At 43.5% G+C, this 27,505-nt stretch overlaps 1 protein-coding gene across 1 annotated transcript in view; it reads right to left on the bottom strand.

The window, feature by feature from the left end:
* Positions 1–27,505, bottom strand: part of LOC132393015 (phosphorylase b kinase regulatory subunit alpha, liver isoform-like) — a 221,448-nt gene that overhangs the window by 140,962 nt on the left and 52,981 nt on the right. Inside the window, exon 10 of the mRNA XM_059967706.1 lies at positions 25,280–25,333. Within this exon, the coding sequence (XP_059823689.1) occupies positions 25,280–25,333 (54 nt within the window). The remainder of the gene's footprint in view (positions 1–25,279; positions 25,334–27,505) is intronic.

Raw genomic sequence — 27,505 nt, 5'->3', positions numbered from 1 at the left:
CCAGAGGGAGGGAGTATATTGAATGATGTGCCAGAGGGAGTGGGTGTATTGAATGATCTGCCAGAGGGAGTGAGTATATTTAATGATCGGACAGAGGAAGTGCGTATATTAAAATGATCAGCCAGAGGAAGTGAGTATATTGAATGATCTGCCAGAGGGAGAGAGTATATTGAATGATCTGCCAGAGGGAGTGGGTGTATTAAGTGATCTGCCAGAGGGAGTGGGTGTATTGAATGATCTGACAGAGGAAGTGAGTATATTAAAATGAACTGCCAGAGGAAGTGAGTATATTGAATGATCTGCCAGAGGAAGTGAGTATATTAAAATGATCTGCCAGAAGAAGTGAGTATATTGAATGATCTGCCAGAGGAAGTGCGTATATTAAAATGATCTGCCAGAGGAAGTGAGTATATGGAATGATGTGCCAGAGGGAGGGAGTATATTGAATGATCTGCCAGAGGGAGTGAGTATATTAAATGATCTGCCAGAGGAAGTGCGTATATTAAAATGATCTGCCAGAGGAAGTGAGTATATTGAATGATCTGCCAGAGGGATGGAGTATATTGAATGATCTGCCAGAGGGAGGGAGTATATTGAATGATCTGCCAGTGGGAGGGAGTATATTTAATGATCGGACAGAGGAAGTGCGTATATTAAAATGATCAGCCAGAGGAAGTGAGTATATTGAATGATCTGCCAGAGGGAGTGAGTATATTGAATGATCTGCCAGAGGAAGTGCGTATATTAAAATGATCTGCCAGAGGAAGTGAGTATATTGAATGATCTGCCAGAGGAAGTGAGTATATTGAATGATCTGCCAGAGGAAGTGAGTGTATTGAATGATCTGTCAGAGGGAGTGGGTGTTTTGAATGACCTGCCAGAGGAAGTGAGTATATTAAAATGAACTGCCAGAGGAAGTGAGTATATTGAATGATCTGCCAGAGGAAGTGAGTATATTAAAATGATCTGCCAGAAGAAGTGAGTATATTGAATGATCTGCCAGAGGAAGTGCGTATATTAAAATGATCTGCCAGAAGAAGTGAGTATATTGAATGATCTGCCGGAGGGAGTGAGTATATTGGATGATCTGCCAGAGGGAGTGAGTATATTGAATGATGAGCCAGAGGGAGGGAGTATATTGAATGATCTGCCAGAGGGAGTGAGTATATTGAATGATCTGCCAGAGGAAGTGCGTATATTAAAATGATCTGCCAGAGGAAGTGATTATATTGAATGATCTGCCAGGGGGAGGGAGTATATTGAATTATCTGCCAGAGGGAGGGAGTATATTGAATGATCTGCCAGAGGGAGGGAGTATATTTAATGATCGGACAGAGGAAGTGCGTATATTAAAATGATCAGCCAGAGGAAGTGAGTATATTGAATGATCTGCCAGAGGGAGTGAGTATATTGAATGATCTGCCAGAGGGAGTGGGTGTATTGAGTGATCTGCCAGAGGGAGTGGGTGTATTGAATGATCTGACAGAGGAAGTGAGTATATTAAAATGAACTGCCAGAGGAAGTGAGTATATTGAATGATCTGCCAGAGGAAGTGAGTATATTAAAATGATCTGCCAGAAGAAGTGAGTATATTGAATGATCTGCCGGAGGGAGTGAGTATATTGGATGATCTGCCAGAGGGACTGAGTATATTGAATGATGTGCCAGAGGGAGGGAGTATATTGAATGATCTGCCAGAGGGAGTGAGTATATTGAATGATCTGCCAGAGGGACTGAGTACATTGAATGATCTGCCAGAGGAAGTGAGCGTATTGAATGATCTGCCAGAGGGAATGGGTGTATTCAATGATCTGCCAGAAGAAGTGAGCGTATTGAATGATCTGCCAGAGGGAATGGGTGTATTCAATGATCTGCCAGAGGAAGTGAGTGTATTGAATGATCTGCCAGAGGGAATGGGTGTATTGAATGATCTGCCAGAGGGAGTGAGTATATTGAATGATCTGCCCGAGGGACTGAGTATATTGAATGGTCTGCCAGAGGGAGTGGGTGTATTGAATGATCTGCCAGAGGGAGTGAGTATATTGAATGGTCTGCCAGAGGGACTGAGTATATTGAATGGTTTGCCAGAGGGAGAGGGTGTATTGAATGATCTGCCAGAGGAAGTGAGTATTGAATGATCTGCCAGAGGGAATGGGTGTATTCAATGATCTGCCAGAGGAAGTGAGTGTATTGAATGATCTGCCAGAGGGAATGGGTGTATTGAATGATCTGCCAGAGGGAGTGAGTATATTGAATGATCTGCCAAAGAGGGAGTGGGTGTATTGTGTGATCTGCCAGAGGGAGTGGGTGTATTGAATGATCTGACAGAGGAAGTGAGGATATTAAAATGAACTGCCAGAGGAAGTGAGTATATTGAATGATCTGCCAGAGGAAGTGAGTATATTAAAATGATCTGCCAGAAGAAGTGAGTATATTGAATGATCTGCCGGAGGGAGTGAGTATATTGGATGATCTGCCAGAGGGAGTGAGTATATTGAATGATCTACCAGAGGGAGTGGGTGTATTGAATGATCTGACAGAGGAAGTGAGTATATTAAAATGAACTGCCAGAGGAAGTGAGTATATTGAATGATCTGCCAGAGGAAGTGAGTATATTAAAATGATCTGCCAGAAGAAGTGAGTATATTGAATGATCTGCCGGAGGGAGTGAGTATATTGGATGATCTGCCAGAGAGAGTGAGTATATTGAATGATCTACCGGAGGGAGTGTGTGTATTGAATTATCTGCCAGAGGGAGGGAGTATAATGAATGATCTGCCAGAGGGAGGGAGTATATTTAATGATCGGACAGAGGAAGTGCGTATATTAAAATGATCAGCCAGAGGAAGTGAGTATATTGAATGATCTGCCAGAGGGAGTGAGTATATTGAATGATCTGCCAGAGGGAGTGGGTGTATTGAGTGATCTGCCAGAGGGAGTGGGTGTATTGAATGATCTGACAGAGGAAGTGAGTATATTAAAATGAACTGCCAGAGGAAGTGAGTATATTGAATGATCTGCCAGAGGAAGTGAGTATATTAAAATGATCTGCCAGAAGAAGTGAGTATATTGAATGATCTGCCGGAGGGAGTGAGTATATTGGATGATCTGCCAGAGGGAGTGAGTATATTGAATGATCTACCAGAGGGAGTGTGTGTATTGAATAATCTGACAGAGGAAGTGAGTATATTGAATGATCTGCCAGAGGAAGTGCATATATTAAAATGATCTGCCAGAGGAAGTGAGTATATTGAATGATCTGCCAGAGGGAATGGGTGTATTGAATGATCTGCCAGAGGGAGTGAGTATATTGAATGATCTGCCAGAGGAAGTGAGTATATTGAATGATCTGCTAGAGGAAGTGAGTGTATTGAATGATCTGCCAGAGGAAGTGAGTGTATTGAATGATCTGTCAGAGGGAGTGGGTGTTTTGAATGATCTGCCAGAGGAAGTGAGTATATCGAATGATCTGCCAGAGGAAGTGAGTGTATTGAATGATCTGCTAGAGGGAATGGGTGTATTCAATGATCTGCCAGAGGAAGTGAGTGTATTGAATGATCTGCCAGAGGGAATGGGTGTATTGAATGATCTGCCAGAGGGAGTGAGTATATTTAATGATCGGACAGAGGAAGTGCGTATATTAAAATGATCAGCCAGAGGAAGTGCGTATATTGAATGATCTGCCAGAGGAAGTGCGTATATTAAAATGATCTGCCAGAAGAAGTGAGTATATTGAATGATCTGCCAGAGGAAGTGAGTATATTAAAATGATCTGCCAGAAGAAGTGTGTGTATTGAATAATCTGACAGAGGAAGTGAGTATATTGAATGATCTGCTAGAGGAAGTGTGTATATTAAAATGATCTGCCAGAGGAAGTGAGTATATTGAATGATCTGCCAGAGGGAGTGGGTGTATTGAGTGATCTGCCAGAGGGAGTGGGTGTATTGAATGATCTGCCAGAGGAAGTGAGTGAGTATATCAAAATGATCTGCCAGAGGAAGTGAGTATATTGATTGATCTGCCAGAGGGACTGAGTACATTGAATGATCTGCCAGAGGGAGTGGGTGTATTGAGTGATCTGCCAGAGGGAGTGGGTGTATTGAATGCTCTGCCAGAGGGAGTGAGTATATTGGATGATCTGCCAGAGGGAGGGAGTATATTGAATGATCTGCCAGAGGGAGTGCGTATATTAAAATGATCTGCCAGAGGAAGTGAGTATATTGAATGATCTGCCAGGGGGAGGGAGTATATTGAATGATCTGCCAGAGGGAGGGAGTATATTGAATGATCGGACAGAGGAAGTGCGTATATTAAAATGATCTGCCAGAGGAAGTGAGTATATTGAATGATCTGCCAGAGGGAGTGAGTATATTGAATGATCTGACAGAGGGAGTGGGTGTATTGAGTGATCTGCCAGAGGGAGTGGGTGTATTGAATGCTCTGCCAGAGGGAGTGAGTGTATTGAGTGATCTGCCAGAGGGAGTGGGTGTATTGAGTGATCTGCCAGAGGGAGTGGGTGTATTGAATGATCAGAGAGAGGGAGTGAGTATATTGAATGATCTGCCAGAGGGGGTGAGTATATTGAATGATCTGCCAGAGGGGGTGAGTATATTGAATGATCTGCCAGAGGAAGTGCGTATATTGAATGATGTGCCAGAGGGAGGGAGTATATTGAATGATCTGCCAGAGGGAGGGAGTATATTGAATGATCTGCCAGAGGGAGGGAGTATATTGAATGATCTGCCAGAGGGAGGGAGTATATTGAATGATCTGCCAGAGGGAGTGCGTATATTAAAATGATCTGCCAGAGGAAGTGAGTATATTGAATGATCTGCCAGGGGGAGGGAGTATATTGAATGATCTGCCAGAGGGAGGGAGTATATTGAATGATCGGACAGAGGAAGTGCGTATATTAAAATGATCTGCCAGAGGAAGTGAGTATATTGAATGATCTGCCAGAGGGAGTGAGTATATTGAATGATCTGACAGAGGGAGTGGGTGTATTGAGTGATCTGCCAGAGGGAGTGGGTGTATTGAATGCTCTGCCAGAGGGAGTGAGTATATTGGATGATCTGCCAGAGGGAGGGAGTGAGTATATTGAATGATCTGCCAGAGGAAGTGAGTATATTAAAATGATCTGCCAGAGGGAGGGAGTATATTGAATGATCGGACAGAGGAAGTGCGTATATTAAAATGATCTGCCAGAGGAAGTGAGTATATCGAATGATCTGCCAGAGGAAGTGAGTGTATTGAATGATCTGCCAGAGGGAATGGGTGTATTGAATGATCTGCCAGAGGAAGTGAGTGTATTGAATGATCTGCCAGAGGGAATGGGTGTATTCAATGATCTGCCAGAGGAAGTGAGTGTATTGAATGATCTGACAGAGGGAATGGGTGTATTCAATGATCTGCCAGAGGAAGTGAGTGTATTGAATGATCTGCCAGAGGGAATGGGTGTATTGAATGATCTGCCAGAGGGAGTGAGTATATTGAATGATCTGCCAGAGGAAGTGCGTGTATTGAATGATCTGCCAGAGGAAGTGAGTGTATTGAATGATTTGTCAGAGGGAGTGGGTGTATTGAATGATCTGCCAGAGGAAGTGAGTATATCGAATGATCTGCCAGAGGAAGTGAGTGTATTGAATGATCTGCCAGAGGGAATGGGTGTATTGAATGATCTGCCAGAGGAAGTGAGTGTATTGAATGATCTGCCAGAGGGAATGGGTGTATTCAATGATCTGCCAGAGGAAGTGAGTGTATTGAATGATCTGCCAGAGGGAATGGGTGTATTCAATGATCTGCCAGAGGAAGTGAGTGTATTGAATGATCTGCCAGAGGGAATGGGTGTATTGAATGATCTGCCAGAGGGAGTGAGTATATTGAATGATCTGCCAGAGGAAGTGCGTATATTAAAATGATCTGCCAGAGGAAGTGAGTATATTGAATGATCTGCCAGGGGGAGGGAGTATATTGAATTATCTGCCAGAGGGAGTGAGTATATTGAATGATCTGCCAGAGGAAGTGCGTATATTAAAATGATCTGCCAGAGGAAGTGAGTATATTGAATGATCTGCCAGGGGGAGGGAGTATATTGAATTATCTGCCAGAGGGAGGGAGTATATTGAATGATCTGCCAGAGGGAGGGAGTATATTGAATGATCTGCCAGAGGGAGTGGGTGTATTGAATCATCTGCCAGAGGGAGTGAGTATATTTAATGATCGGACAGAGGAAGTGCGTATATTAAAATGATCAGCCAGAGGAAGTGAGTATATTGAATGATCAGCCAGAGGGAGTGAGTATATTGAATGATCTGCCAGAGGGAGTGGGTGTATTGAGTGATTTGCCAGAGGGAGTGGGTGTATTGAATGATCTGACAGAGGAAGTGAGTATATTAAAATGAACTGCCAGAGGAAGTGAGTATATTGAATGATCTGCCAGAGGAAGTGAGTATATTAAAATGATCTGCCAGAAGAAGTGAGTATATTGAATGATCTACCAGAGGGAGTGAGTATATTGAATGATCTGCCAGAGGAAGTGCGTATATTAAAATGATCTGCCAGAGGAAGTGAGTATATTGAATGATCTGCCAGAGGGAGTGGGTGTATTGAGTGATCTGCCAGAGGGAGTGGGTGTATTGAATAATCTGCCAGAGGAAGTGAGTATATTGGATGATCTGCCAGAGAGAGTGAGTATATTGAATGATCTGCCAGAGGGAGTGGGTGTATTGAATGATCAGAGAGAGGGAGTGAGTATATTGAATGATCTGCCAGAGGGGGTGAGTATATTGAATGATCTGCCAGAGGGGGTGAGTATATTGAAAGATCTGCCAGAGGAAGTGCGTATATTAAAATGATCTGCCAGAGGAAGTGAATATATTGAATGATGTGCCAGAGGGAGGGAGTATATTGAATGATCTGCCAGAGGGAGGGAGTATATTGAATGATCTGCCAGAGGGAGTGGGTGTATTGAATGATCAGAGAGAGGGAGTGAGTATATTGAATGATCTGCCAGAGGGGGTGAGTATATTGAATGATCTGCCAGAGGGGGTGAGTATATTGAATGATCTGCCAGAGGAAGTGCGTATATTGAATGATGTGCCAGAGGGAGGGAGTATATTGAATGATCTGCCAGAGGGAGGGAGTATATTGAATGATCTGCCAGAGGGAGGGAGTATATTGAATGATCTGCCAGAGGGAGGGAGTATATTGAATGATCGGACAGAGGAAGTGCGTATATTAAAATGATCTGCCAGAGGAAGTGAGTATATTGAATGATCTGCCAGAGGGAGTGAGTATATTGAATGATCTGACAGAGGGAGTGGGTGTATTGAGTGATCTGCCAGAGGGAGTGGGTGTATTGAATGCTCTGCCAGAGGGAGTGAGTATATTGGATGATCTGCCAGAGGGAGGGAGTGAGTATATTGAATGATCTGCCAGAGGAAGTGAGTATATTAAAATGATCTGCCAGAGGGAGGGAGTATATTGAATGATCGGACAGAGGAAGTGCGTATATTAAAATGATCTGCCAGAGGAAGTGAGTATATCGAATGATCTGCCAGAGGAAGTGAGTGTATTGAATGATCTGCCAGAGGGAATGGGTGTATTGAATGATCTGCCAGAGGAAGTGAGTGTATTGAATGATCTGCCAGAGGGAATGGGTGTATTCAATGATCTGCCAGAGGAAGTGAGTGTATTGAATGATCTGACAGAGGGAATGGGTGTATTCAATGATCTGCCAGAGGAAGTGAGTGTATTGAATGATCTGCCAGAGGGAATGGGTGTATTGAATGATCTGCCAGAGGGAGTGAGTATATTGAATGATCTGCCAGAGGAAGTGCGTGTATTGAATGATCTGCCAGAGGAAGTGAGTGTATTGAATGATTTGTCAGAGGGAGTGGGTGTATTGAATGATCTGCCAGAGGAAGTGAGTATATCGAATGATCTGCCAGAGGAAGTGAGTGTATTGAATGATCTGCCAGAGGGAATGGGTGTATTGAATGATCTGCCAGAGGAAGTGAGTGTATAGAATGATCTGCCAGAGGGAATGGGTGTATTCAATGATCTGCCAGAGGAAGTGAGTGTATTGAATGATCTGCCAGAGGGAATGGGTGTATTCAATGATCTGCCAGAGGAAGTGCGTATATTAAAATGATCTGCCAGAGGAAGTGAGTATATTGAATGATCTGCCAGGGGGAGGGAGTATATTGAATTATCTGCCAGAGGGAGTGAGTATATTGAATGATCTGCCAGAGGAAGTGCGTATATTAAAATGATCTGCCAGAGGAAGTGAGTATATTGAATGATCTGCCAGGGGGAGGGAGTATATTGAATTATCTGCCAGAGGGAGGGAGTATATTGAATGATCTGCCAGAGGGAGGGAGTATATTGAATGATCTGCCAGAGGGAGTGGGTGTATTGAATCATCTGCCAGAGGGAGTGAGTATATTTAATGATCGGACAGAGGAAGTGCGTATATTAAAATGATCAGCCAGAGGAAGTGAGTATATTGAATGATCAGCCAGAGGGAGTGAGTATATTGAATGATCTGCCAGAGGGAGTGGGTGTATTGAGTGATTTGCCAGAGGGAGTGGGTGTATTGAATGATCTGACAGAGGAAGTGAGTATATTAAAATGAACTGCCAGAGGAAGTGAGTATATTGAATGATCTGCCAGAGGAAGTGAGTATATTAAAATGATCTGCCAGAAGAAGTGAGTATACTGAATGATCTGCCAGAGGGAGTGAGTATATTGGATGATCTGCCAGAGGGAGTGAGTATATTGAATGATCTACCAGAGGGAGTGTGTGTATTGAATAATCTGACAGAGGAAGTGAGTATATTGAATGATCTGCCAGAGGGAGTGGGTGTATTGAGTGATCTGCCAGAGGGAGTGGGTGTATTGAATAATCTGCCAGAGGAAGTGAGTATATTGGATGATCTGCCAGAGGGAGTGAGTATATTGAATGATCTGCCAGAGGGAGTGGGTGTATTGAATGATCAGACAGAGGGAGTGAGTATATTGAATGATCTGCCAGAGGGGGTGAGTATATTGAATGATCTGCCAGAGGGGGTGAGTATATTGAATGATCTGCCAGAGGAAGTGCATATATTAAAATGATCTGCCAGAGGAAGTGAGTATATTGTATGATGTGCCAGAGGGAGGGAGTATATTGAATGATCTGCCAGAGGGAGTGCGTATATTAAAATGATCTGCCAGAGAAAGTGAGTATATTGAATGATCTGCCAGGGGGAGGGAGTATATTGAATGATCTGCCAGAGGGAGGGAGTATATTGAATGATCTGCCAGAGGGAGTGGGTGTATTGAGTGATCTGCCAGAAGGAGTGGGTGTATTGAATGATCTGCCAGAGGGAGTGAGTATATTGGATGATCTGCCAGAGGGAGGGAGTGAGTATATTGAATGATCTGCCAGAGGAAGTGAGTATATTAAAATAATCTGCCAGAGGAAGTGAGTATATTGAATGATCTGCCAGAGGGAGTGGGTGTATTGAGTGATCTGCCAGAGGGAGTGGGTGTATTGAATGATCTGCCAGAGGAAGTGAGTGAGTATATCAAAATGATCTGCCAGAGGAAGTGAGTATATTGAATGATCTGCCAGAGGGAGTGAGTATATTGGATGATCTGCCAGAGGGAGGGAGTGAGTATATTGAATGATCTGCCAGAGCGAGTGTGTGTATTGAATAATCTGACAGAGGAAGTGAGTATATTGAATGATCTGCCAGAGGAAGTGCGTATATTAAAATGATCTGCCAGAGGAAGTGAGTATATTGAATGATCTGCCAGAGGGAGTGGGTGTATTGAGTGATCTGCCAGAGGGAGTGGGTGTATTGAATGATCTGCCAGAGGAAGTGAGTAAGTATATCAAAATGATCTGCCAGAGGAAGTGAGTATATTGAATGATCTGCCAGAGGGACTGAGTATATTGAATGGTCTGCCAGAGGTAGTGGGTGTATTGTATGATCTGCCAGAGGGAGTGAGTATATTGAATGGTCTGCCAGAGGGACTGAGTATATTGAATGGTCTGCCAGAGGGACTGAGTATATTGAATGGTCTGCCAGAGGGACTGAGTATATTGAATGGTCTGCCAGAGGGAGTGAGTATATTGAATGATCTACCAGAGGGAGTGTGTGTATTGAATAATCTGACAGAGGAAGTGAGTATATTAAAATGAACTGCCAGAGGAAGTGAGTATATTGAATGATCTGCCAGAGGAAGTGAGTATATTAAAATGATCTGCCAGAAGAAGTGAGTATACTGAATGATCTGCCAGAGGGAGTGAGTATATTGGATGATCTGCCAGAGGGAGTGAGTATATTGAATGATCTACCAGAGGGAGTGTGTGTATTGAATAATCTGACAGAGGAAGTGAGTATATTGAATGATCTGCCAGAGGGAGTGGGTGTATTGAGTGATCTGCCAGAGGGAGTGGGTGTATTGAATAATCTGCCAGAGGAAGTGAGTATATTGGATGATCTGCCAGAGGGAGTGAGTATATTGAATGATCTGCCAGAGGGAGTGGGTGTATTGAATGATCAGACAGAGGGAGTGAGTATATTGAATGATCTGCCAGAGGGGGTGAGTATATTGAATGATCTGCCAGAGGGGGTGAGTATATTGAATGATCTGCCAGAGGAAGTGCATATATTAAAATGATCTGCCAGAGGAAGTGAGTATATTGTATGATGTGCCAGAGGGAGGGAGTATATTGAATGATCTGCCAGAGGGAGTGCGTATATTAAAATGATCTGCCAGAGAAAGTGAGTATATTGAATGATCTGCCAGGGGGAGGGAGTATATTGAATGATCTGCCAGAGGGAGGGAGTATATTGAATGATCTGCCAGAGGGAGTGGGTGTATTGAGTGATCTGCCAGAAGGAGTGGGTGTATTGAATGATCTGCCAGAGGGAGTGAGTATATTGGATGATCTGCCAGAGGGAGGGAGTGAGTATATTGAATGATCTGCCAGAGGAAGTGAGTATATTAAAATAATCTGCCAGAGGAAGTGAGTATATTGAATGATCTGCCAGAGGGAGTGGGTGTATTGAGTGATCTGCCAGAGGGAGTGGGTGTATTGAATGATCTGCCAGAGGAAGTGAGTGAGTATATCAAAATGATCTGCCAGAGGAAGTGAGTATATTGAATGATCTGCCAGAGGGAGTGAGTATATTGGATGATCTGCCAGAGGGAGGGAGTGAGTATATTGAATGATCTGCCAGAGCGAGTGTGTGTATTGAATAATCTGACAGAGGAAGTGAGTATATTGAATGATCTGCCAGAGGAAGTGCGTATATTAAAATGATCTGCCAGAGGAAGTGAGTATATTGAATGATCTGCCAGAGGGAGTGGGTGTATTGAGTGATCTGCCAGAGGGAGTGGGTGTATTGAATGATCTGCCAGAGGAAGTGAGTAAGTATATCAAAATGATCTGCCAGAGGAAGTGAGTATATTGAATGATCTGCCAGAGGGACTGAGTATATTGAATGGTCTGCCAGAGGTAGTGGGTGTATTGTATGATCTGCCAGAGGGAGTGAGTATATTGAATGGTCTGCCAGAGGGACTGAGTATATTGAATGGTCTGCCAGAGGGACTGAGTATATTGAATGGTCTGCCAGAGGGACTGAGTATATTGAATGGTCTGCCAGAGGGAATGGGTGTATTGAATGATCTGCCAGAGGAAGTGAGTGTATTGAATGATCTGCCAGAGGGAATGGGTGTATTCAATGATCTGCCAGAGGAAGTGAGTGTATTGAATGATCTGCCAGAGGGAATGGGTGTATTCAATGATCTGCCAGAGGAAGTGAGTGTATTGAATGATCGGCCAGAGGGAATGGGTGTATTGAATGATCTGCCAGAGGGAGTGAGTATATTGAATGATCTGCCAGAGGAAGTGAGTATATTGAATGATCTGCCAGAGGAAGTGAGTATATTGAATGATCTGCCAGAGGAAGTGAGTGTATTGAATGATCTGCCAGAGGAAGTGAGTGTATTGAATGATTTGTCAGAGGGAGTGGGTGTATTCAATGATCTGCCAGAGGAAGTGAGTATATCGAATGATCTGCCAGAGGAAGTGAGTGTATTGAATGATCTGCCAGAGGGAATGGGTGTATTCAATGATCTGTCAGAGGAAGTGAGTGTATTGAATGATCTGCCAGAGGAAGTGAGTATATTAAAATGATCTGCCAGAGGAAGTGAGTATATTGAATGATCTGCCAGGGGGAGGGAGTATATTGAATGATCTGCCAGAGGGAGGGAGTATATTGAATGATCTGCCAGAGGGAGTGGGTGTATTGAATGATCTGCCAGAGGGAGTGAGTATATTTAATGATCGGACAGAGGAAGTGCGTATATTAAAATGATCTGCCAGAGGAAGTGAGTATATTGAATGATCTGCCAGAGGGAATGAGTATATTGAATGATCTGCCAGAGGGAGTGGGTGTATTGAGTGATCTGCCAGAGGGAGTGGGTGTATTGAATGATCTGCCAGAGGGAGTGAGTATATTGGGTGATCTGCCAGAGGGAGGGAGTGAGTATATTGAATGATCTGCCAGAGGAAGTGAGTATATTAAAATGATCTGCCAGAGGAAGTGAGTATATTAAATGATCTGCCACAGGGAGTGGGTGTATTGAGTGATCTGCCAGAGGGAGTGGGTGTATTGAATGATCTGCCAGAGGAAGTGAGTGAGTATATCAAAATGATCTGCCAGAGGAAGTGAGTATATTGAATGATCTGCCAGAGGGAGTGAGTATATTGGATGATCTGCCAGAGGGAGGGAGTGAGTATATTGAATGCTCTGCCAGAGGGAGTGTGTGTATTGAATAATCTGACAGAGGAAGTGAGTATATTGAATGATCTGCCAGAGGAAGTGAGTGAGTATATCAAAATGATCTGCCAGAGGAAGTGAGTATATTGAATGATCTGCCAGAGGAAGTGAGTATATTGAATGATCTGCCAGAGGAAGTGAGTGTATTGAATGATCTGCCAGAGGAAGTGAGTGTATTGAATGATTTGTCAGAGGGAGTGGGTGTATTCAATGATCTGCCAGAGGAAGTGAGTATATCGAATGATCTGCCAGAGGAAGTGAGTGTATTGAATGATCTGCCAGAGGGAATGGGTGTATTCAATGATCTGTCAGAGGAAGTGAGTGTATTGAATGATCTGCCAGAGGGAGTGAGTATATTGAATGATCTGCCAGAGGAAGTGAGTATATTAAAATGATCTGCCAGAGGAAGTGAGTATATTGAATGATCTGCCAGGGGGAGGGAGTATATTGAATGATCTGCCAGAGGGAGGGAGTATATTGAATGATCTGCCAGAGGGAGTGGGTGTATTGAATGATCTGCCAGAGGGAGTGAGTATATTTAATGATCGGACAGAGGAAGTGCGTATATTAAAATGATCTGCCAGAGGAAGTGAGTATATTGAATGATCTGCCAGAGGGAATGAGTATATTGAATGATCTGCCAGAGGAAGTGAGTGAGTATATCAAAATGATCTGCCAGAGGAAGTGAGTATATTGAATGATCTGCCAGAGGGACTGAGTATATTGAATGGTCTGCCAGAGGGAGTGGGTGTATTGAATGATCTGCCAGAGGGAGTGAGTATATTGAATGGTCTGCCAGAGGGACTGAGTATATTGAATGGTCTGCCAGAGGGACTGAGTATATTGAATGGTCTGCCAGAGGGAGAGGGTGTATTGAATGATCTGCCAGAGGAAGTGAGTGTATTGAATGATCTGCCAGAGGGAATGGGTGTATTGAATGATCTGCCAGAGGAAGTGAGTGTATTGAATGATCAGCCAGAGGGAATGGGTGTATTCAATGATCTGCCAGAGGAAGTGAGTGTATTGAATGATCTGCCAGAGGGAATGGGTGTATTGAATGATCTGCCAGAGGAAGAGAGTGTATTGAATGATCTGCCAGAGGAAGTGAGTGTATTGAATGATTTGTCAGAGGGAGTGGGTATATTGAATGATCTGCCAGAGGAAGTGAGTATATCGAATGATCTGCCAGAGGAAGTGAATGTATTGAATGATCTGCCAGAGGGAATGGGTGTATTGAATGATCTGCCAGAGGAAGTGAGTGTATTGAATGATCTGCCAGAGGGAATGGGTGTATTCAATGATCTGCCAGAGGAAGTGAGTGTATTGAATGATCTGCCAGAGGGAGTGAGTATATTGAATGATCTGCCAGAGGAAGTGCGTATATTCAAATGATCTGCCAGAGGAAGTGAGTATATTGAATGATCTGCCAGGGGGAGGGAGTATATTGAATTATCTGCCAGAGGGAGGGAGTATATTGAATGATGTGCCAGAGGGAGTGGGTGTATTGAATGATCTGCCAGAGGGAGTGAGTATATTTAATGATCGGACAGAGGAAGTGCGTATATTAAAATGATCAGCCAGAGGAAGTGAGTATATTGAATGATCTGCCTGAGGGAGTGAGTATATTGAATGATCTGCCAGAGGGAGTGGGTGTATTAAGTGATCTGCCAGAGGGAGTGGGTGTATTGAATGATCTGACAGAGGAAGTGAGTATATTAAAATGATCTGCCAGAAGAAGTGAGTATATTGAATGATCTGCCAGAGGAAGTGCGTATATTAAAATGATCTGCCAGAGGAAGTGAGTATATTGAATGATGTGCCAGAGGGAGGGAGTATATTGAATGATCTGCCAGAGGGAGTGAGTATATTAAATGATCTGCCAGAGGAAGTGCGTATATTAAAATGATCTGCCAGAGGAAGTGAGTATATTGAATGATCTGCCAGAGGGAGGGAGTATATTGAATTATCCGCCAGAGGGAGGGAGTATATTGAATGATCTGCCAGAGGGAGGGAGTATATTTAATGATCGGACAGAGGAAGTGCGTATATTAAAATGATCAGCCAGAGGAAGTGAGTATATTGAATGATCTGCCAGAGGGAGTGAGTATATTGAATGATCTGCCACAGGAAGTGCGTATATTAAAATGATCTGCCGGAGGGAGTGAGTATATTGGATGATCTGCCAGAGGGAGTGAGTATATTGAATGATGAGCCAGAAGAAGTGAGTATATTGAATGATCTGCCAGAGGAAGTGCGTATATTAAAATGATCTGCCAGAGGAATTGAGTATATTGAATGATGTGCCAGAGGGAGGGAGTATATTGAATGATCTGCCAGAGAGAGTGAGTATATTGAATGATCTGCCAGAGGAAGTGCGTATATTAAAATGATCTGCCAGAGGAAGTGATTATATTGAATGATCTGCCAGGGGGAGGGAGTATATTGAATTATCTGCCAGAGGGAGGGAGTATATTGAATGATCTGCCAGAGGGAGGGAGTATATTTAATGATCGGACAGAGGAAGTGTGTATATTAAAATGATCAGCCAGAGGAAGTGAGTATATTGAATGATCTGCCAGAGGAAGTGAGTATATTGAAATGATCTGCCAGAAGAAGTGAGTATATTGAATGATCTGCCGGAGGGAGTGAGTATATTGGATGATCTGCCAGAGGGAGTGTGTGTATTGAATAATCTGACAGAGGAAGTGAGTATATTGAATGATCTGCCAGAGGAAGTGCGTATAATAAAATGATCTGCCAGAGGAAGTGAGTATATTGAATGATCTGTCAGAGGGAGTGGGTGTTTTGAATGATCTGCCAGAGGAAGTGAGTATATTGGATGATCTGCCAGAGGGAGTGAGTATATTGAATGATCTGCCAGAGGGAGTGGGTGTATTGAATGATCAGACAGAGGGAGTGAGTATATTGAATGACCTGCCAGAGGGGGTGAGTATATTGAATGATCTGCCAGAGGAAGTGCATATATTAAAATGATCTGCCAGAGGAAGTGAGTATATTGAATGATGTGCCAGAGGGAGGGAGTATATTGAATGATCTGCCAGAGGGAGTGCGTATATTAAAATGATCTGCCAGAGAAAGTGAGTATATTGAATGATCTGCCAGGGGGAGGGAGTATATTGAATAATCTGCCAGAGGCAGGGAGTATATTGAATGATCTGCCAGAGGGAGTGGGTGTATTGAGTGATCTGCCAGAAGGAGTGGGTGTATTGAATGATCTGCCAGAGGGAGTGAGTATATTGGATGATCTGCCAGAGGGAGGGAGTGAGTATATTGAATGATCTGCCAGAGGGAGTGGGTGTATTGAGTGATCTGCCAGAGGGAGTGGGTGTATTGAATGATCTGCCAGAGGAAGTGAGTGAGTATATCAAAATGATCTGCCAGAGGAAGTGAGTATATTGAATGATCTGCCAGAGGGAGTGAGTATATTGGATGATCTGCCAGAGGGAGGGAGTGAGTATATTGAATGATCTGCCAGAGCGAGTGTGTGTATTGAATAATCTGACAGAGGAAGTGAGTATACTGAATGATCTGCCAGAGGAAGTGCATATATTAAAATGATCTGCCAGAGGAAGTGAGTATATTGAATGATCTGCCAGAGGGAGTGGGTGTATTGAGTGATCTGCCAGAGGGAGTGGGTGTATTGAATGATCTGCCAGAGGAAGTGAGTAAGTATATCAAAATGATCTGCCAGAGGAAGTGAGTATATTGAATGATCTGCCAGAGGGACTGAGTATATTGAATGGTCTGCCAGAGGGAGTGGGTGTATTGTATGATCTGCCAGAGGGAGTGAGTATATTGAATGGTCTGCCAGAGGGACTGAGTATATTGAATGGTCTGCCAGAGGGACTGAGTATATTGAATGGTCTGCCAGAGGGACTGAGTATATTGAATGGTCTGCCAGAGGGAATGGGTGTATTGAATGATCTGCCAGAGGAAGTGAGTGTATTGAATGATCAGCCAGAGGGAATGGGTGTATTCAATGATCTGCCAGAGGAAGTGAGTGTATTGAATGATCTGCCAGAGGGAATGGGTGTATTGAATGATCTGCCAGAGGGAGTGAGTATATTGAATGATCTGCCAGAGGAAGTGAGTATATTGAATGATCTGCCAGAGGAAGTGAGTGTATTGAATGATCTGCCAGAGGAAGTGAGTGTATTGAATGATTTGTCAGAGGGAGTGGGTATATTGAATGATCTGCCAGAGGAAGTGAGTATATCGAATGATCTGCCAGAGGAAGTGAATGTATTGAATGATCTGCCAGAGGGAATGGGTGTATTGAATGATCTGCCAGAGGAAGTGAGTGTATTGAATGATCTGCCAGAGGGAATGGGTGTATTCAATGATCTGCCAGAGGAAGTGAGTGAATTGAATGATCTGCCAGAGGGAGTGAGTATATTGAATGATCTGCCAGAGGAAGTGCGTATATTCAAATGATCTGCCAGAGGAAGTGAGTATATTGAATGATCTGCCAGGGGGAGGGAGTATATTGAATTATCTGCCAGAGGGAGGGAGTATATTGAATGATGTGCCAGAGGGAGTGGGTGTATTGAATGATCTGCCAGAGGGAGTGAGTATATTTAATGATCGGACAGAGGAAGTGCGTATATTAAAATGATCAGCCAGAGGAAGTGAGTATATTGAATGATCTGCCAGAGGGAGAGAGTATATTGAATGATCTGCCAGAGGGAGTGGGTGTATTAAGTGATCTGCCAGAGGGAGTGGGTGTATTGAATGATCTGACAGAGGAAGTGAGTATATTAAAATGAACTGCCAGAGGAAGTGAGTATATTGAATGATCTGCCAGAGGAAGTGAGTATATTAAAATGATCTGCCAGAAGAAGTGAGTATATTGAATGATCTGCCAGAGGAAGTGCGTATATTAAAATGATCTGCCAGAGGAAGTGAGTATATGGAATGATGTGCCAGAGGGAGGGAGTATATTGAATGATCTGCCAGAGGGAGTGAGTATATTAAATGATCTGCCAGAGGAAGTGCGTATATTAAAATGATCTGCCAGAGGAAGTGAGTATATTGAATGATCTGCCAGAGGGATGGAGTATATTGAATGATCTGCCAGAGGGAGGGAGTATATTGAATGATCTGCCAGTGGGAGGGAGTATATTTAATGATCGGACAGAGGAAGTGCGTATATTAAAATGATCAGCCAGAGGAAGTGAGTATATTGAATGATCTGCCAGAGGGAGTGAGTATATTGAATGATCTGCCAGAGGAAGTGCGTATATTAAAATGATCTGCCAGAGGAAGTGAGTATATTGAATGATCTGCCAGAGGAAGTGAGTATATTGAATGATCTGCCAGAGGAAGTGAGTGTATTGAATGATCTGTCAGAGGGAGTGGGTGTTTTGAATGACCTGCCAGAGGAAGTGAGTATATTAAAATGAACTGCCAGAGGAAGTGAGTATATTGAATGATCTGCCAGAGGAAGTGAGTATATTAAAATGATCTGCCAGAAGAAGTGAGTATATTGAATGATCTGCCAGAGGAAGTGCGTATATTAAAATGATCTGCCAGAAGAAGTGAGTATATTGAATGATCTGCCGGAGGGAGTGAGTATATTGGATGATCTGCCAGAGGGAGTGAGTATATTGAATGATGAGCCAGAGGGAGGGAGTATATTGAATGATCTGCCAGAGGGAGTGAGTATATTGAATGATCTGCCAGAGGAAGTGCGTATATTAAAATGATCTGCCAGAGGAAGTGATTATATTGAATGATCTGCCAGGGGGAGGGAGTATATTGAATTATCTGCCAGAGGGAGGGAGTATATTGAATGATCTGCCAGAGGGAGGGAGTATATTTAATGATCGGACAGAGGAAGTGCGTATATTAAAATGATCAGCCAGAGGAAGTGAGTATATTGAATGATCTGCCAGAGGGAGTGAGTATATTGAATGATCTGCCAGAGGGAGTGGGTGTATTGAGTGATCTGCCAGAGGGAGTGGGTGTATTGAATGATCTGACAGAGGAAGTGAGTATATTAAAATGAACTGCCAGAGGAAGTGAGTATATTGAATGATCTGCCAGAGGAAGTGAGTATATTAAAATGATCTGCCAGAAGAAGTGAGTATATTGAATGATCTGCCGGAGGGAGTGAGTATATTGGATGATCTGCCAGAGGGACTGAGTATATTGAATGATGTGCCAGAGGGAGGGAGTATATTGAATGATCTGCCAGAGGGAGTGAGTATATTGAATGATCTGCCAGAGGGACTGAGTACATTGAATGATCTGCCAGAGGAAGTGAGCGTATTGAATGATCTGCCAGAGGGAATGGGTGTATTCAATGATCTGCCAGAAGAAGTGAGCGTATTGAATGATCTGCCAGAGGGAATGGGTGTATTCAATGATCTGCCAGAGGAAGTGAGTGTATTGAATGATCTGCCAGAGGGAATGGGTGTATTGAATGATCTGCCAGAGGGAGTGAGTATATTGAATGATCTGCCCGAGGGACTGAGTATATTGAATGGTCTGCCAGAGGGAGTGGGTGTATTGAATGATCTGCCAGAGGGAGTGAGTATATTGAATGGTCTGCCAGAGGGACTGAGTATATTGAATGGTTTGCCAGAGGGAGAGGGTGTATTGAATGATCTGCCAGAGGAAGTGAGTGTATTGAATGATCTGCCAGAGGGAATGGGTGTATTCAATGATCTGCCAGAGGAAGTGAGTGTATTGAATGATCTGCCAGAGGGAATGGGTGTATTGAATGATCTGCCAGAGGGAGTGAGTATATTGAATGATCTGCCAGAGGGAGTGGGTGTATTGTGTGATCTGCCAGAGGGAGTGGGTGTATTGAATGATCTGACAGAGGAAGTGAGGATATTAAAATGAACTGCCAGAGGAAGTGAGTATATTGAATGATCTGCCAGAGGAAGTGAGTATATTAAAATGATCTGCCAGAAGAAGTGAGTATATTGAATGATCTGCCGGAGGGAGTGAGTATATTGGATGATCTGCCAGAGGGAGTGAGTATATTGAATGATCTACCAGAGGGAGTGGGTGTATTGAATGATCTGACAGAGGAAGTGAGTATATTAAAATGAACTGCCAGAGGAAGTGAGTATATTGAATGATCTGCCAGAGGAAGTGAGTATATTAAAATGATCTGCCAGAAGAAGTGAGTATATTGAATGATCTGCCGGAGGGAGTGAGTATATTGGATGATCTGCCAGAGAGAGTGAGTATATTGAATGATCTACCGGAGGGAGTGTGTGTATTGAATTATCTGCCAGAGGGAGGGAGTATAATGAATGATCTGCCAGAGGGAGGGAGTATATTTAATGATCGGACAGAGGAAGTGCGTATATTAAAATGATCAGCCAGAGGAAGTGAGTATATTGAATGATCTGCCAGAGGGAGTGAGTATATTGAATGATCTGCCAGAGGGAGTGGGTGTATTGAGTGATCTGCCAGAGGGAGTGGGTGTATTGAATGATCTGACAGAGGAAGTGAGTATATTAAAATGAACTGCCAGAGGAAGTGAGTATATTGAATGATCTGCCAGAGGAAGTGAGTATATTAAAATGATCTGCCAGAAGAAGTGAGTATATTGAATGATCTGCCGGAGGGAGTGAGTATATTGGATGATCTGCCAGAGGGAGTGAGTATATTGAATGATCTACCAGAGGGAGTGTGTGTATTGAATAATCTGACAGAGGAAGTGAGTATATTGAATGATCTGCCAGAGGAAGTGCATATATTAAAATGATCTGCCAGAGGAAGTGAGTATATTGAATGATCTGCCAGAGGGAATGGGTGTATTGAATGATCTGCCAGAGGGAGTGAGTATATTGAATGATCTGCCAGAGGAAGTGAGTATATTGAATGATCTGCTAGAGGAAGTGAGTGTATTGAATGATCTGCCAGAGGAAGTGAGTGTATTGAATGATCTGTCAGAGGGAGTGGGTGTTTTGAATGATCTGCCAGAGGAAGTGAGTATATCGAATGATCTGCCAGAGGAAGTGAGTGTATTGAATGATCTGCTAGAGGGAATGGGTGTATTCAATGATCTGCCAGAGGAAGTGAGTGTATTGAATGATCTGCCAGAGGGAATGGGTGTATTGAATGATCTGCCAGAGGGAGTGAGTATATTTAATGATCGGACAGAGGAAGTGCGTATATTAAAATGATCAGCCAGAGGAAGTGCGTATATTGAATGATCTGCCAGAGGAAGTGCGTATATTAAAATGATCTGCCAGAAGAAGTGAGTATATTGAATGATCTGCCAGAGGAAGTGAGTATATTAAAATGATCTGCCAGAAGAAGTGTGTGTATTGAATAATCTGACAGAGGAAGTGAGTATATTGAATGATCTGCTAGAGGAAGTGTGTATATTAAAATGATCTGCCAGAGGAAGTGAGTATATTGAATGATCTGCCAGAGGGAGTGGGTGTATTGAGTGATCTGCCAGAGGGAGTGGGTGTATTGAATGATCTGCCAGAGGAAGTGAGTGAGTATATCAAAATGATCTGCCAGAGGAAGTGAGTATATTGATTGATCTGCCAGAGGGACTGAGTACATTGAATGATCTGCCAGAGGGAGTGGGTGTATTGAGTGATCTGCCAGAGGGAGTGGGTGTATTGAATGATCTGCCAGAGGAAGTGAGTGAGTATATCAAAATGATCTGCCAGAGGAAGTGAGTATATTGAATGATCTGCCAGAGGGACTGAGTATATTGAATGGTCTGCCAGAGGGACTGAGTATATTGAATGGTCTGCCAGAGGGAGTGAGTATATTGAATGGTCTGCCAGTGGGACTGAGTATATTGAATGGTCTGCCAGAGGGAGAGGGTGTATTGAATGATCTGCCAGAGGAAGTGAGTGTATTGAATGATCTGCCAGAGGGAATGGGTGTATTGAATGATCTGCCAGAGGAAGTGAGCGTATTGAATGATCTGCCAGAGGGAATGGGTGTATTCAATGATCTGCCAGAGGAAGTGAGTGTATTGAATGATCTGCCAGAGGGAATGGGTGTATTCAATGATCTGCCAGAGGAAGTGAGTGTATTGAATGATCTGCCAGAGGGAATGGGTGTATTGAATGATCTGCCAGAGGGAGTGAGTATATTGAATGATCTGCCCGAGGGACTGAGTATATTGAATGGTCTGCCAGAGGGAGTGGGTGTATTGAATGATCTGCCAGAGGGAGTGAGTATATTGAATGGTCTGCCAGAGGGACTGAGTATATTGAATGGTTTGCCAGAGGGAGAGGGTGTATTGAATGATCTGCCAGAGGAAGTGAGTGTATTGAATGATCTGCCAGAGGGAATGGGTGTATTCAATGATCTGCCAGAGGAAGTGAGTGTATTGAATGATCTGCCAGAGGGAATGGGTGTATTGAATGATCTGTCAGAGGGAGTGGGTGTATTGAATGATCTGCCAGAGGAAGTGAGTATATGGAATGATCTGCCAGAGGGAGTGCGTGTATTGAATGATCTGCCAGAGGAAGTGAGTGTATTGAATGATCTGCCAGAGGAAGTGAGTATATGGAATGATCTGCCAGTGGAAGTCAGCGTATTGAATGATCTGCCAGAGGAAGTGAGTATATGGAATGATCTGCCAGTGGAAGTCAGCGTATTGAATGATCTGCCAGAGGGGGTGGTTGTATTGAATGATCTGCCAGAGGGGGTGGGTGTATTGAATGATCTGCCAGAGGGGTTGGGTGTATTGAATGATCTGCCAGAGGGGGTGGGTGTATTGAATGATCTGCCAGAGGGAGTGAGTATATTGAATGATCTGCCAGAGGAAGTGAGTGTATTGAATGATCTGTCAGAGGGAGTGGGTGTATTGAATGATCTGCCAGAGGAAGTGAGTATATCGAATGATCTGCCAGAGGAAGTGAGTGTATTGAATGATCTGTCAGAGGGAGTGCGTGTATTGAATGATCTGCCAGAGGAAGTGAGTATATGGAATGATCTGCCAGTGGAAGTCAGCGTATTGAATGATCTGCCAGAGGGAGTGAGTGTATTGAATGATCTGCCAGAGGGAGTGCGTGTATTGAATAATCTGCCAGAGGAAGTGAGTGTATCGAATGATCTGCCAGAGGAAGTGAGTGTATTGAATGATCTGCCAGAGGAAGTGAGTGTCTTGAATGATCTGTCAGAGGGAGTGGGTGTATTGAATGATCTGCCAGAGGGGGTGGGTGTATTGAATGATCTGCCAGAGGGGGTGGGTGTATTGAATGATCTGCAGGTACAATAGTATCACTTATGAAGCACTTGGATGGACATGAAGGTGTAGACTTTGGAGGGATAAAGGGGGAATACTGGAAATAGGAATGAGCTGGGTGGGCACCGTGGTTGGCATAAATTTGTTGACATGTGTGGCCTGTATCGTATTGCATTGTTCTGTGACTGACTCCCTTGAGAGGAAAGAGGGAGCGTTCAACATCATAAAACTTGTACACCTCACGTGGCTGTGTTGAACCTATACACTGAAATTTGAAGGCAGCATCTATGGATGGTTACAAAATGTTAAGCGAAGGAGCTTCAGCGAAGAGCATGAATTGCACATTGTGATGGACCCAGCCCACAGATCATACTCATCTCACTACCACACTTGCCTTCATATGGTTTCAGATAAGCTCCCAGTATCACCACCAAAAGGTTTCCAAAAGCTGTGTGGTCCATGGTGGGAGTGACTGCAGAGAGCACATACAAGGGCCTCACCCATGAAGTGCCCAATTACCACTCACAACTTGAGCTGTCAAACACATTGTCCACCAATTCTAAATGCTTCTAAAATACTGTTTAAGTAATAGACTTAAAAATAAAATCAACATCACATAAAACCAAGTTAAAAGTGGAAATTAACAGGAAATTGTAATTTTAATTTGTTACGAAAAACATCAGAGCAGTTAGCAATACTTATCTCTCTTGTGAAGGTCAGTAATTGTGTGAAACGGACTGAGCTCAATGGATACACAGCATGAAGCTGAAGGGTCAGGTATGAAGTGCTAAACTCAGCCGTGCGTCTGGAATAAATTCTATATTACCCAAGACAGAGCACCCCACCTGATTGGCACTGCATCCAATACACAAAACATCCATTCTGTCCACCACGGGTACATACTGCCTTCAGCACCAACCACTGAATGGACTTGTTACTCAACTGCACCTTTCAAATCTGTGATTTCTATCACCAACTCAACAAAGGCAGCAGGTGTAAGAGAACACCACCACCTACAGTTACCCCTCCATGTTGTTCATCAAATGACCCGGAAGTATAAAACCATTCTTTCATCATCTCAGGATGAACTCCCTCCCCTTTGGCTCTGGGAATGCAACTTTATCAGAAGGACTGCAGTGGCTCACCCTTACTTCCTCATGGCCAATTAGGCAAGACAAATAATAAATACAGTGGATTCTGGATAATTGGGCCATTAGTTAATCGGGGCAGCCAACTCTTAAAGAACAAGAACTAATCAATAAAATAGCCAGGATTCCCTTTGTGAGTTTGGGACCTATGCCATGTAAATAGGGATGGAGGTGGTCACCAAACAGTTTCTAACTGTCATCAGTCACAGGCACTTGTGTGGCCGTTAGACACTACACCATGCTTAAAGCCAACAGTATTTAACAAGGGTCAGTTGCATGTGTTTGTGTTGTAAAAGTAGTGATTTTTGTCACTGATGGTTGGTGAGAAATAAACAGTAAGACTATTCAGAACTGTTTTGCTCACTGCAGTTTCGAGAATTCAGGTTTGGTGATACCAGAAATGGCCAAGAGTGAAAATGAAATGATTTCATTGCTCTAACAAGAAAGGAACTACGAAGAATTTGAAGGTATTAGCAAACACCTTGAATGTTACAATGAAAACGAAGATTTGGAGGAAAGGATTGTGTGAAGACAGTCCATTATCTACGCTAGGTGTCTGCACTGATTTTGTTCATTTACATCAGTGTACACTGAATGAATTCCTCCATTGATAACCATTAGGAACAAATACACAGCTTTACAATCCTGTAGTAGTACTGATAGTGTTCTAATCTATCCTGTTTTCATTTAAATACATGTTACTCCGTTAAATGGTAACTGCCTTTTTTTATCTTTTAATTATTTCCATGAAACTTTGACTAACCAGGGGAAATGCTTAATTGGGCCAAAATGTACTGGTCCCAATGTGTCCCAATTAACCAGAATCCACTGTACTTCCTTGCAAAACTCTTGAAAAATTAATAAATGAAAAAGTGACTGCAACAGCTTTCCGTATGCACATGCTATAGCGCTCAAACGCAGAATTCTGAAACACTAACTATATTCATTGGAGCTAAGCAGCATCACTGCCTCGAACTACTAGCTATCTTCACTAGGATCTGACTCATTGATTTTTGTAGATTTCCCATTTGGTCAAATGATGCACGTATCAATTAATAAGCAAAATAAAATAATCTCTGTATACCAACCTCTCTTGGAGTTTTGTATCCATCTCTTAGAAATCGACAGCAGCCATATCGTCCCTGTGCAACAGAAGTCAAACAATCACTAAGAAAACGTGGGCAGGGCAAGCACAATGGGCCACATACCACTGCAAAATATGAAGCTTTCATTAGAGATAAATCTGTTATGTAGTGACACAGTGTCCGCCCCATACAAGTGTTCTCTAGGGAATTCCGACCTAACCCGCAATCTTTGCCTCACAATACACAGATAAAAGTACCAGTTAGACACAATCCATGAAGGCTAAAGGTCCAATAGGTAGGCTGCTGCATAAAATATTTTTAAATAATATCAACAAAATGTAATGCTCTAGTGCTCAGAGAACATGCCTTGCACAGTTCCACAGACATCAGACAAATAAAACAGTCCACTGAATGATTCGGCCTTTCACCTGGGGTATTGGTAATCAGCTCACCAGAGGCTTCTCCTCCTCCTTCCATGGTGAGTTGCAACCACTACAGGTGGGCGTAGACAGCCTTGCAGTCACAAGAGAGGGAAGGAACACTCAAAAACAAGAGAAAATCTGCAGATGATGGAAATCCAAAGCAGCACACACAAAATGCTGGAGGAACGCACCAACAATGGAAAAGAGTACAATCGACATTTTGGATCGAGACCCTTACCGGCCTGATTAACTCCGGATCTCCCATCCACTGCCACCAACCTCATAGTTCCCTCACTTCACACTCCCTGTTTCTACCTCCTACCCAAGATCCACAAACCTGCTTGTCCAGGTAGACCCATTGTCTCAGCTTGTTCCTGCCCCACTGAACTCATATCTGCATACCTCGACTCTGTTTTATCCCCCCCAGTTCAGATCTTACCTACCTACATCTGTGCCACTTCACACACTCTAGATCTTTTCTATGATTTCAAGATCCCTGGGCCTGAGCATCTTATTTTCACTATGGATGTCCAGTCCCTCCACACCTCCATCCCCCACCAGGAAGGCCTCAAAGCCCTCCCATTTCTTTCTGGATACCAGACCCAACCAGTTCCCCTCCAACACCACTCTCTGTTTGACAGAACTTGTCCTCACTCTTAATAATTTCTTCTTTGGCTCCTCCCACTTCCTTCAAACAAAGGTGTAGCCATGGGCACTCGCATGGGTCCCTGCTATGCCTGCCTGTTGGAACAGTCCATGTTCCAAGTCCACACAGGTGTCACTCCTCAATTTTTCCTATGCTACACTGATGACTGCATTGGGGTTGCTTCCTGCACCCATGCAGAACACACTGACCATCAGCTTTGCCTCCAATTTCCATTCTGCCATCAAATTTACCTGGTCCATTTCCAATACCTTCCCCCCCCCCCCCCCCCACCTTTCTCAATCTCTGTTTCTAACTCTGGAGGCAGCTTGTCTACTTATGTTTATTATAAACACACTGACTCTCCAGCTACCTGGACTATACCTTTTCCCACCCTGTTACTTGTCATCCCCTTCTCTCAATTCCTCCATCTCTGCCACACATAAAGTCTCAGGATGAGACTTTATGTTCCAGAAGCAAAGAGATGTACTCCTTCTTCAAAGCAAGGGAAGAATCAATGCACCCTCAACCGCATCTCTTCCATTTCACGCAGGTTTGCCCTCACCCCATCTTCCCACCACCCCATCCGGGATAGGGTTCCTCTTGTCCTCACCTACCACCCCACAAACCTCTGTATCCTGCACATAATTCTCTGAAACTTCCGCAACTTGGCAACTGAAACTCGGGATCCTATCACGAAGCACATCTTGCCATTTCTCCCCCACCCGCTTTCTGCAGGATCACTGCCGAAGTGACTCCCTTCTCCATTTGTCCCTCCCCACTTATCTCCCTCTTGGCACTTATCCTTGCAAGCGGAACAAGTGCTACACCTGCCCCTATGCCTCCTTCCTCACTACAATTCAGGGTCCCAGACAGTCCTTCCAGGGGCTGTATCCAGTGCTCCTGGTGTGGCCTCTTGTACATCAGAGAGACTCATTGAGGATTGGGAGGAAATTTTTTGGTTTAGTGAATTTTTCATTATCATCTCCCATTCTCCTTAATTATATTTTTATCCCTTCCATGACTGACAAAGTCTTTAAGGATTGGGATGAACTAGGTATTAAGTGTTTTTGGGACCTGTTTATTTCAGGATCTCTTGCTTCATTTGACCAATTGTCAAATAAATTTGCACTCCCAAAAACATATTTTTACAAACACCTTCAA

The sequence above is a fragment of the Hypanus sabinus genome, chromosome 4 (assembly GCF_030144855.1).
Source record: "Hypanus sabinus isolate sHypSab1 chromosome 4, sHypSab1.hap1, whole genome shotgun sequence".
Taxonomy (NCBI): domain Eukaryota; kingdom Metazoa; phylum Chordata; class Chondrichthyes; order Myliobatiformes; family Dasyatidae; genus Hypanus; species Hypanus sabinus.
Note: the sequence above shows the minus strand (reverse complement) of the source record. Positions and strands in the feature narration are given on the sequence as shown.